The 13,182-nt window shown below is 41.3% G+C and overlaps 1 protein-coding gene across 2 annotated transcripts in view; it reads right to left on the minus strand.

Moving 5' to 3' along the window:
• The window catches only part of ankrd52a (ankyrin repeat domain 52a), a 93,345-nt gene that overhangs the window by 64,234 nt on the left and 15,929 nt on the right, over positions 1 to 13,182 (minus strand). For both annotated transcript variants that reach the window (XM_039746672.1, XM_039746673.1), the window contains exons 3-5: positions 4,096 to 4,174; positions 3,928 to 3,998; positions 2,667 to 2,867 (exon numbers count right to left, since the gene is read on the minus strand). In XM_039746672.1, the coding sequence (XP_039602606.1) occupies positions 2,667 to 2,867; positions 3,928 to 3,998; positions 4,096 to 4,174 (351 nt within the window). The remainder of the gene's footprint in view (positions 1 to 2,666; positions 2,868 to 3,927; positions 3,999 to 4,095; positions 4,175 to 13,182) is intronic.

The raw sequence follows: 13,182 nt of genomic DNA on the forward strand, positions 1-13,182 counted from the left end.
TAAAATCCAGCAACTTCGGGGTTGGGGGGTGGGTGGGGGTCTCCTGCAAAGTCTCAGGATGTCCTGATCAAGTGAGTCGAATCAAAGACTGCAAAGAACTCTGATGATATTTGCATTCATGCTCAAAGAGAGCCCTCAGTACCAGAATGCAGTCGATGGTAGACTTCTTAAGCATAAAATCAGACTGCTCTGGTCGCTGGTAGGTGATCAAGAGATCAAGAACCCTAGCGAGTACCTTAAAACCGACACAAAGAGCAGTGTTATCCGCCTGTAGTTGCTGCAATCCAGGCTATCACCCTTCCCTTTCCAGATAGGGATGACAAATCTTGCTTTCCAGTCATTTGGGATGATGCCTGTCTCCTAAATGGAATCAAAGGTTGCTTGTAATGCGAAGAGGACAGCCTTAACACTAGCCTGAAGAAATTCACACCAGATACCACAGATCCCTGCAGCCTTCCCTATCCTCAGTGAGACTGGGAAGTTCACAGCTAATTGGAGGATCGGCCTCAAGAACCACAGACCCAGAGATATCTAATTTTGTATGTGTGTAATTCTTCGATTCCCCTGTAAGCAAGACGTGAATCACTAGACCATCAATGGTGTGACACTTGCTCACACATTCCTCTAACAAACACCTCCTTATCTGAACTCAAAGCCATTCTCAGTTACCAGTACTGACCATAGTTACCATCAAGCTGTGCGCTGAGACTCCTCTCGATGATATCCAGGGTGCCCTGAAAGACGAAACACCGGCAACACCAGCAAACCTCAGCAGGGTCTTGTCACAGAAGGTCTCCCACATCACATTAGGATTGGCTGTCAAACAACTGCACGCTAACTCATTAGAAACAGCCTGATCTTGGAGTCTGGCCAGGTACAGCCTCATTCTCTTACTAGGTGGTAGCCTACTGAACCTAAGCTGGATCTTCAGAGTAGCAACAAGTAGTTTGTGGTCAGAATTCACAAATTGGACACTGCTGTAGACCCTGCAGTTCTGTAGGAGCCTCAAGCATCTGCCCAAGAGGATGTGAATAATCTCCTTCATCACACCACCAGTACTGGAGTACGAAGTCCAACAACGCGCCTCACAGCGCTATAACCAGGATCCAGCAAACCACAGCCCATGACCTTATCCGAAGTCATGGAACAAGGTGCCACTTTTACCAAGCTAGCCAGATTTCCCAGAGTCATAGCCAGCCCCGTAAATGCCAGTGGTCGCACTGAAGTCACCTATGATCGGAGGCGTGTCTTGTGGTCACCCATCAACCACCAAGCGAAGTTGTAAATAAAATGTCTCCCTCATCAAGACATCACTCACCATGGTTGGAACACTCACTGAGAAAATAGACAAGGCACCCAGAGAGTGCCTTAATCCGAGCCTCATAATATGCTCATTAAAAGGAGTGACATCAGACAACATTGGAAGGAGATGATCCACCACAGCAACAGCAGCTCCCCGAGGATGACAGCCTTCAGAGCGACCCGATCAATAAGAGGTGTACCCACCTACGCAGATATAGCCAGTCCTAGGTCTGCGCAGCTCAGAGAGTGCCGACCCTGAAATGCGGAGTTTATAAAACTCCTCAAACAGCAGAGGAAGATGATCATCATGCCAGAGAGACATTCCACGTGCCTACCTAGATGGGTCTCCTCAAATTTGGGCCAAAGTACTACCATGCAGCGGGCGATGCCTCAGCATCACAGCAGCACAAATCCCCAACAGGCCAGACCCCACTGGCTCTCTGGCGGTTTCAGCTCTTCCAGGGCTGAGGCTCCCAAGGGCTTTCCTGTCCTCTTCATAATGTGAGCAGCATTCCTATGGGTGGCTGCAGCAGAGCTACTCCAGTGAAGAGCAGAAAGGAGTCCTGTCTACCATTTTGGAGTAGCATGAGGTTTTATGGTGGCTGGAGTGCCAATCCTGCCACCAACCCCCAAATTTTCCCTGCCTGTTGGAGGACCAATTGTAGGGCCGGATGCATTTTAATGTCCTACCCAGGACGGAAGTGAAGGCCAAGAAAAAATGTTTAATCTCAGGTTTTCAAGAAGAAAAACAATGAAAGGAAAATTAGTCCACACTCATGAATTCCTTTCACACAGGGCAGCACTTTTGAATTGGAGAACAGTCTCTCCTCCACATTCATGGGCGAACAGTCCTCTCTCCAATTTAAAAGTTCAATCCTATTTTAACACATTTCCATATCACACATTACTCCGATTTTCCTTAAGTTTTTAAAAATGTTTTTGCAAAACAATATATGCACTTTGTACATTGTGAGCAGATGATTAGACTTATGTAACATATTATGTAACATAAGTAACAAGTAATATTGTTTGCTGTTGTCCAACACTGGTCACCATACGCTCCATTTCTATCAGAAAAGTCCTCTACATTTTCCAGGAAAACATTTCTCACCCATCACTAGGAATTACATGAGGTATATAACATTAAAAAAATGGCATTTTTCAGGTGGAGTACTCCTTTAAAGCAATTAACCCATTTTGGGTTACAATGTGGTAACTAAATAATTATATGGAAATAAACCAGTATCAAAAAGCATGTGCCAGGACTAAGATTATGAAGATTTGCTTGTGAACACATAAAGAGACACAAAAAACTTGCAAACTACAAATTACTCCGTACTATAGAAAAATAAGATAACAGTTACCTCCACTTGGCCGCTATGCACTGCATGGTGCAAGGCAGTCCTGCCAGTCCGGTCTGCAACATTGATACTGCTGAGATGTGGGATAAGCGCTTCTGCACATTTGGTGGCTCGGTTGGCAGCAGCCACATGAAGCGGTGTCTGCCAGTGTTTGTCCCGGGCATTGACTTCAACAGACTGCTTAAGCAGGAGATGAACCGCCTTCTGCATAAGGGCAAGAATTAATAACGTTAGCCCTTTCACTCCTCAAGAACTTTATTCTTTATATCTTTATTTACTCAATCTTTATTTCACCTTTCCCAGCATGCACCCCACTAGTTTCTGTACAAGACCCTTAATGGGCCAGAAAAAAAAAAAAAAAAGAGGAAAATATTGGACAAATATCAAGAAGTTGCTAATACTCTGACTCTGGCTGGAGGGAAAAGAATATGTAGACTGTCTGTCTGTGTTGACTGACAGACCTGAAAAGTCAGTATCACTGTGATAGTTACCAAGGAGTCATTGATAAAAATAAAGCATGTCTCACACGAATGGTGCTAGCCAGAAGTCTGCAGCCCAGGGAGGTCACAACTCTTCTGGAAAGAGCTCAGGTAACTGCAGGTAATAATGAGACACTGAAGCTGTTTTGCCCCACCATCAGTTCCCGATTTGTGGATTACTGCTCCACTGACAGACTGAGGAGATTGTTCCTCCCCCACACGATGCGACTCTTCAATTCCATCCGGGGGGTTAAACGTTAACATTATACAAAATTATTGCCTTTTATACCTGCATTTTTATCACTCTTTAATATTGTTTTTTATGTATGCTGATGGAGTATGTGAATTTCCCTTTGAGATTAATAAAGTATCTAAATCAGTAGTTTTTAAAAGCAAGGCTATCAGAAAATTATAAATCATACCAAAGAACAAGCTACACTGGGCAGCTGTTTACACACTAAGATCCTCATCTGCATGTTTAAATGATGGCTATCAATTCCAGAAGACAGAATCAAGGCTTTTTAGTCTGCAGTGTCTTACTTTAATGGTATAGCTGGCAAACAGACAGGAAAGTGGATGGGGATTGGCACATTGTGACTCGTTTTCTCGGAAATCATTAGGAAGCATCTCTTCTTCATCTAACATCTCAGCCCAAGGGAGATAGAGAAAAGCTGACAGAGAGTAACTGAAGATAGGCTGCAAAAGCATATTGTCAATACTGGACATGGAAGCTGGGGACAACCATGTGCAGTATATGAGTGGTCTCATACTAAAGAATAACTTACTTCATTACGTGAGGCCGCAGCCCGATGAAGAGGAGTCAACCAAGCATGGTCCTTGGCATTAACATTAGCACCTTTAAGAGAGGGGGAATAAAAAAAAAAACCTGTCATACAAAGCCAAACAAATGAGTGTGAAGAGCAATCTCTGAGGCTACCCTTTGGACACTATACCTGAATTGATGAGGAGGTCCATAATCTGAACATCACCCAGGAAAGCAGCAGCATGCAAAGGCGTCCGTCTCTCTTGGTCCTGCAAAAATGTGCAAATGAGAAAATAAGGAAATGGCCATCTACAGGCCTTTGAAATTGGCAGGGTGCATGTATGGTGGAGGGGGTTTCTTTCTTCGGATTGTTTGGGCTGTGAGATGACTTAACACTTCAAAATCACAGTCTTGAAATTCATGCACTCACAATGCATTAGGATTGTGTGCCTTATATCAAAAAGTGAAGACCAAAGGCAAACCAAGAGATGAGATGTAAGAAATGAAGACATACAAAGTGCATGCAACAAAGTTTCAATAACTGAGGGGACGGGCTTAATTTTTTTCTTATTCTAGTATTAAACAAGTGAAACAAATATGAGCTCTTTGTGTCCTTCACTGGGAAAAGTTCTGCAGCCTCAACAGATACTTACTCCAGGGCTTATCAGAGACAGGGTCACTGACAAACAGTAAAGACAATATAGTACACCTTGACTTTCAGTCACCCAAAGATCATAAGGACTGATAAGTCAGGAAATTAAGTCACTAAAAGTGCTCCTATCCACAGTCAGAAAAAGTCACCTTTACATAGAGGTCTTCAATTTTTTGTCTTGATATTCTCTTCCAGGTTCAGGTGCAGTCCACAATTTTAATGATACAGATTGATACAGGCAAAAACACAATAAAAGCATACTATTTGGTACATTTTTTTCTGTTCTCTCCAACACTGCAACAGAAAGTTTCAGTCAATGGAAACTTTGAATGGTTTCTAACATTACCTACAGGGTGAGGAGCGACAAGAACAATCTTCAATTTAATCTCATACTGAAAAACATTACCTTGTTTGGTGTCCGGGCGTCATTATTGCCATAAAATATCTGAATTAATGAAGGCAAAATAAAACTACAGGGGAATATCACATAACTAACTTTTCTTCTTTAGGCATGCAAGACATTTTGCTATCTTTATTGATAAGCAAATACCTTGTGCCACATAAATCTACTCATTTATGACAGCCACAACATTGGTACACAGCTAAAGTATGACTTGGTATCTAAAATTTTCTTTAACTTTCTTTTAATTGATATGTAGTACTAGGTTGTTGTACCGTGTTAGCCATTATGAATGTAGAGAAAAGCCAAGCAAAATGACAAGGTGTCATTTTGCTTGGCTTTTCTCTACTTTTAATTGATATTAAATTGAACATTTCATAGCATGTTTTCTGGAACATTGTCTGCTCTCAGCCTTAGCGAACCCCTTTAGCAGGATGACAGATGAGCATTGCAAACACAGAATCTTGTCATCCATCCAAAGCAACACACTATTCCAATAATATTTAGTTTTGCAGCTTGAAAAAATAGAAAAAAATTGATAAAACTTACTACACAGAAAGGAAATATTTTTTTTAAATAAAGTTTGGTAGTTAAGTGGGGGAATTGAGAGTATGGCAGCAACGGGAAGGAAAAAAATTATAGAATAATAAAAGGAAAAGTGATGAAAATATGTAGTGCAGGATATGAAAGGAGTCAAGAGTACAGCGAACAAAGTGATATTGGGGACAACTTGATGTGGTCATTCTGAGCAAATTGCTTACCTGAGCAAAGGTTTCCATGTATATGGAACATTCTCGAGAGCAAATGGATGGGAAAGAATGCAACACGGCAAGGGTCAAGAACTCAGAAGTATATAAGCTTATAATGAGGAAAGCTAATGATAATCAAGTGGAAGCAGGGTTGAAAGTGACTGAATTTGCAATGCCAAGCAATTGTTTGTAAGAGAGATAGTGCCATAAGATTCTTATTTCACCCATACATGAAGGGGCATTTAATTGGATATTTACCACACCCAAGTAAGGATTATTAAACAACATTTTAAAAGTTTAAAAAACAAAAAAAAAAACAGAGCCATGTAATAATAAGAAAATAAGATTATCAATATACATTAATATCTCAGATTCAAAGTTACTGTTTATGGTGCTGTAATGTACAATATACATGAAAAGATTTGTAAAGTCTGAGGTAATGAGAAGTGAAGCAAAACACGTCAAGAGCTTGCATATTTTCATCTATTCAGTTATCCGATAAAAGGTGTCATTTTGCTTCCTTTGTCATTTCATCCAGAATGGCTAACACAACACATCACACCCTTCTATTAAAGACTGATGTAAAATATCTCTTATATATATATTTCTTTTCTGGTTCGTCCTGCTTCCACCTCAAAACCAGTCTCGCCCATACACATTTCTCGATTCCTATTCGTCCTCTTCCAAACCCTTCCCCATGCTGCAAGCGGCTCTTCTTCAAAACCAGTCCCGCCCACACGCAGCCGACACGGCATTTCTCGCCAATCTTCTGAAGTACGCTTACAAAATAAAGCAAACTCTTCATGCAGCGAAAATTTACGTCTTCACCTAGATTCCATGCTCAGAACCATCAAACCATTCGCTAAATCATAGAAACACATGGATGAAATCACTCAGTCCAATCCAACAGCATGTGTACGAATGCTTTTCGAGGAAAACCCTAGGCAGGATTTACGGCGATACAATGCCCCAACATGTCACACCGATGTTGCAGTGATTTTCGTCGGAGAAGATGGCGAACCGCCTGCCAAAAGGGACATTTGCATCTATCCCATAGACAACTCCTGTGAACAGATTTCCACGCTCAATATGAATTGCAATCCGATGGTTTACCCACTTTTACTCCCTTACAGAGACATTGGCTGACACAAAGATTTACAACATGTTCCCGATAAAAGAACCACCAAGCAAATAAGGCTTACTCAATGCCAATTTTATGCGTACAGATTAGCAATGAGGAATATATTTAGTATTTTACACTCCAGTGGTGAACTATTCCAACAGTACGTCGTAGATGCATATGTTAAAACAGAGGGCGCGTGTCTCAACTATCTCAGACGAAATCAACAAGATCTGCGAGTGGAACAATACAAAGGACTGTCAGACGCACTGCAAGCAAACGCTGAAAACAACAACGTACATGGAGGCAAAATGATCATATTACTGTCTACATTTCCAGGAAGTCCAAGATACATGCAACAAAACTAGCAGGATGCCATGGCCATAGTATGTAAATTCGGACAGCCTCATTTTTTTTTTTTTATCGCTGTCACATGTAATCCTGCTTGGCCGGAAATTCTACATGCACTGTCGGGTACCCAAAGACCGGAGCACAGACCTGATATTGTAGTACGAGTCTTTTGGATTAAGCTGCAAGAATTACTTAGAGACATTCTACAACATCATCATCTTTTTGGGGTTGTTATTGATTATATTTACACAATCAAATTTCAGAAGTGCAGCCTTCCTCATACCCACATGCTGTTTACTCTTCACAATAATTCTAACAACCAGTCTTCTGCCACGGTCAGTTGTACATGGCTTTTTCTAGGGTTAGATCTTTCAACTCATTATCTGTCGTCTCCACCAAAACGCCAATTCACAACTGTGTCTTTCAAGAAGTATTTATTTCTTCTTGATTTCTGAATTCCTCTCTCACCATTTTCCATTTCTATTCTTACACCACCATATGTTACGGCGGGTGTCAGCTAGTACATATTACAAAGAGCACTTGTGACGATGTGGGTTCTGGCTCCACACTCCCATCTGATTTTTGGAAGCACCTTGAACCCAACACCGTCGATAACGTAACCGAGTGAGCTAGTCAGTGAAGGCAAATAAACACTTGAACAAGGGGTGGTGCAAAAAGTGAATAGTGCTTTTATTTAAAATCCAACAAAACAGGTGTTCAAATAAATAGTGCAGTTCAAACGTTCTTCATTAAATAAATAATCCATTAAAGAACATGGAGGTAAAACCAATAAACAGAAAAAAACACAATCTTTAAAAACCAGAGGTTAAAATCTTCTCATGGAAGCAGTCTTAAAAACAACAAACAAGCTCAATGCTTCTTTTCTGTTAGCGTCTCACCTGCTTATCCCGTTTGGGCTTAGCAGCAGACAAGACGCTCTCTGCAGCTGCCCTCCTCTACACACTCGAGACTGGAGACCTCCCGATCCTTGGCTTTGGTTTGGCTCTTATCTCAGTCCCCGAGACTTGATTACCCCAATGGCCAGGACGCACACATTGGGGACTCCACCACCAAGTCTCCCAACTTCCGCTGCCTTTCCGTGGCCTTCTGCGGCTCATCGCTTTCACCAGGTCACTCCCGCTACATGGTCGCTTAGCGGGAGCAACATCCACTCAAACACCCGGGTGACGGCCTTACACCCAGCTTCCTTGCAGCTGCCCTCGAGCTCAATCACGCGCTCACCACACGCACGCACCGCCTGCTTCCTCACTCCCTGTAACCTCCGTCTTCTTTTCCTTATCTCGTTCTTTTTTTTTCATCTTTCCGTTTTTCCCCCTCACAACCGACTCGCGCTTCTTTTTAAATGACGAGGGGCCATCACAGCTGTAGCATTAGCCACGGGAGCAATCACGAATGTGGGCAGTTCCTCACCTGTGCACTACGTGAGAAACGCCCACATCGCCGACTGCCCCGCGGCTCGCTACAACAACGCCCCCCTCACGAAGCCGCCTCGGGTGCGTTGATTTATTTAAAATGAATGGCCTTTGCTCAACGATCCGTGGACCCATAACACCACAGCACTGTCTACAAGAGATCCTTAACAAATAATTATTGGTATATTTTTCCCTCAGTTTAAAAAGGTTTAATTTTCTTCTTAATAAAAATTTTAAGGCAGTACTTCGCCGCTGCGAAGCGGAGGTATTTTGCTAGTTCACAGATAAAAGGCAAACAACTGCTACACTTTCACATAATAACTATATTATGTTATGAACCTCATACCCACAGAGAGGCATGGTGAAGGTTTGGGGCTGCTTTTCTTCAGCTGGAACAGAGGCTTTACTCAAGGTGGATGGAATCATGAAGAGCTCCAAGTATCAGTCTACTTTGGTACAAAACCTTCAAGCATCAGCTAGGAAGCTGAAGAGCAACTCCACTTTTTACCATGACAACAACCCAAAGTATAGATCAAAATCAACAAAGCAATGGCTTTATCAAAGGAGGATAAATGTTCTGGAATTGCCCAGTCAGAGCCCACCCCTAAATAAAACCTACTAAAAATCTGTGGTGTGACTTGAAGAGAGCTGTGCACAGGAGATGCCCTCATGATTCGACAGACTTGGAAATTTTTGCAAGGAGTAAGTCGGTAAAAATCCCTAAGTCCAGATGTGCCTAACTGACTCCTACCCAAAAAGACAGTGCTGGAATCAAACCAAAAGGGACTTTAACTAAGTATTAGTTTAGGGGGTCTACACACTGATGTGGTTACCTTTTTCATTAAACAGTTTCTGATTTGTTTTCACCTTCTTTGTAAAGATTGCAGTTTTGCAATATTGGTGGAATAAGTTCTGACAGGATTTATCTTGGTTTCATTTTTTATTACACAAAACCTGCAATCTTGGCAGGGGTATGTAGACATTTTATATCCACTGTATAGTTTTCATTTTTATAAATCAAATGAATAATGTAAATACAAAATTTTATGAAATTAGATATAGCTATTTTGGAGTGATGTGCACCTCACTTGCCACCATTCCACTGAATCAGCGAAATGGAATGTAGCCATCACTGTACGTAGGGCCAAATCCAAAAATATTTCAAACTGATTACCACTGGCTGAAGTGTTTGGACAGTAATGCAGTTTTGGTTTTGTCCCAAGTTTTTAAGTTCCCTTAATTACATCCATCTTCCTCAATGAAATATCTAACATACCATATGGCCTATATTTTAAGTTGGAACAATGGCAACATATGTGCAAAATTTCATGAAAATTGGATGAGCTGTTTTTGCACAATTAGTGAAAGAGAAAACAGACAGAAAAGATGGATTTGAGGATTGAAATGAGATCCTTACTTTACAAAAGAGATAAAAAACACCAAATTAAGCTGAAAAGTTCAGAAGATAGGCAGCTGGTATTATTTTATTTAGATTCAGGTCCATAAATATTTGGACAGTAACACAATTTTCATATTGATTTGGAATAATGCAATCATTATGTAATTATAGTGTAGACTTTAAATTTTAACTTAAGGGGTTTACCAAAAACATTGTACAAGCCATTTAGGAATGACAGCCATTATTCTGCATAGTCCACACACCTCAAAAGTATTTGGACAATTGACTGACAAGCTGTTCCAAAGCCAGGTGGGAGCATTGACTATTAAGTGAATAAAAGGTCTGGGATTGATTCCAAGTGTGGAATTTGCATTTGGAAGCTGTCCTGATAAACTCTCAATATGAGGTCAAAAGAGCTGTCCATGCAAATAAAAACAGGCCACCACTAGGCTGAGAAAACAAAACAAACCATTTAGAGAGATAGCAGAGACGCCAGGAGTGGTCAAATCAACCATTTGGTACATTCTTAAAAAGAAGGAACACACTGGTGAACTCAACAACATCAGGAGGTCTGCAAAACCATGGAAGACAACCGTGTTAGATGATTGCACAATTCTGTTCTTGGTGAAGGAGAACCCCTTCACGACATTCAGCCAAACCAAGAACACTCTCTGGGAGGAAGACGTATCATTGCCAAAGTCTACAATCATTAGAAGACTTCATGAAAGTAAGGACAGAGAATTTACCACAAGGTGCAAATCAATGGTAAACCTCAAGCATAGGAACGACAGATTAGACATTGACAGAAAACATTTTTTAAAAGTCTGTCCAGTTCTGGTACATGTTTCGTTGGACAAAGCAAACCAAGAGCAATATGGACCAAAATGTTGGAAAGAGAAGACATGGTTCATGATCAGATGAATACCACATCATCTGTAAAGCATGGTGGAGGTAGTTTTATGACATGATCAAGCATGGCTGCGAATAGAAGTCAGTCACTGGTGTTTATTGATGATAGGACTGCTGACAGAAGTAGCAGGAGGAAATCAACCCAACTGGACATGCATGTCACTTGCCAAAGGAAAAATTGATGGCTAACTGTCCAACAAATAGGCAGCATCTGAAAACAGCTGCAGTTATGGCCTGGCAAAGTATCACTATGGTGGAAACCCAGCACTTGGAGATGGCCAGGGGTTCAGACTTCAGGCAGTCATTGACTGGAAAGGACTTTCATCCAAATGTTTAAAATGATTATTATATTTATGATCTTTTTTTATTAATCCCCTTAAGGCAGAAAATCTAACCTTCAATCACATTTTGGTTGCTTTGTTTGAAATCCATTTTGGTGGCATACAGAGCCAAAATTATAAAAATTGTGCTACTATCCAAATATTTATGGATTTATGGACTCCTCTTCATCCAAATTTCTATATGGCTTTTATGATACTCAGTCAGAGTAACTAAGGTGTTGGGGTTTGCGCGAGGCGACGGTTCTTGATTACACCATACCATCTTCTTAGCTTGATTATTCCTGAGGAGGGTCACTGGAGGCCGGAACCTAAACCAGCAAATACAGTGCACAAGCCAGGGAAATGACTTTGGACAGGGCACCAGTTCATCACAAAGTGAATAAACACACCCAAAGGGGATCCTGCATGTCTTTGTATTGTGGGAGGAAACCCATGCAGACACAGGGATGACAGGAACGAAAACTCTGGTTTTCTTACTGCAAGGCAGGGTTCATGATTACATCCCAAGAAATAGCAATTATTTGATATTCAAATCCACAGTGATATTCAAGACAAATACAAATGTGTAATTTAAAAAGTAAACAGTGTTAAACACCGCTGTCCTGTTTCAAGCTTACAAGCTTATTTCACATTGAGTTCGAAATATTATAGAATGTCCACTTCAATAAATACAAAACAATATACAGTGGAGGAAATAATTATTTGACCCCTCACTGATTTTGTAAGTTTGTCCAATGACAAAGAAATGAAAAGTCTCAGAACAGTATCATTTCAATGGTAGGTTTATTTTAACAGTGGCAGATTGCACATCAAAAGGAAAATCGAAAAAATAACTTTAAATAAAAGATAGAAATTGATTTGCATTTCATTGAGGGAAATAAGTTTTTGAACCCTCTAACAAAAAAAGACTTAATACTTAGTGGAAAAACCCTTGTTTGCAAGCACAGAGGTCAAACGTTTCTTGTAATTGATGACCAAGTTTGCGCACATTTTAGCAGGAATGTTGGTCCACTCCTCTTTGCAGATCATCTCTAAATCCCTAAGGTTTCGAGGCTGTCTCTGTGCTACTCTGAGCTTGAGCTCCCTCCATAGGTTTTCTATTGGATTAAGGTCCGGAGACTGACTAGGCCACTCCATGACCTTAATGTGCTTCTTCTTGAGCCACTCCTTTGTTGCCTTTGCTGTATGTTTTGGGTCATTGTCGTGCTGGAACACCCATCCACGACCCATTTTCAGTTTCCTGGCAGAGGGAAGGAGATTGTCGCTCAGGATTTCACGATACATGGCTCCGTCCATTTTCCCGTTAATGCGATTAAGTTGTCCTGTGCCCTTAGCAGAAAAACACCCCCAAAGCAAAATGTTTCCACCCCCATGCTTGACAGTGGGGCGGTGTTTTGGGGTCATAGGCAGCATTTTTCTTCCTCCAAACACAGCGAGTTGAGTTAATGCCAAAGAGCTCTATTTTGGTCTCATCAGACCACAGCACCTTCTCCCAGTCACTCTCTGAATCAATTCAGGTGTTCATTGGCAAACTTCAGACGGGCCTGCACATGTGCCTTCTTGATCAGGGGACCTTGAGCCCTGCAGGATTTTAATCCATTGCGGTGTAATGTGTTTCCAATGGTTTTCTTGGTGACTGTGGTCCCTGCTAATTTGAGGTCATTAACTAACTCCTTCCGTGTAGTTCTAGGATTCTTTTTCACCTTTCTCAGAACCATTGACACCCCACGAGGTGAGATCTTGCGTGGAGCCCCAGAGCGAGGTTGATTGATGGTCATTTTGTGCTCCTTCCATTTTCGAACAATCACACCAACAGTTGTCACCTTCTCTCCCAGCTTCTTGCTAATGGTTTTGTAGCCCATTCCAGCCTTGTGCAGGTCTACAATTTTGTCTCTGACATCACTCGACAGCTCTTTGGTCTTT

The sequence above is a fragment of the Polypterus senegalus genome, chromosome 3, assembly GCF_016835505.1.
Source record: "Polypterus senegalus isolate Bchr_013 chromosome 3, ASM1683550v1, whole genome shotgun sequence".
Classification (NCBI taxonomy): Eukaryota; Metazoa; Chordata; class Cladistia; order Polypteriformes; family Polypteridae; genus Polypterus; species Polypterus senegalus.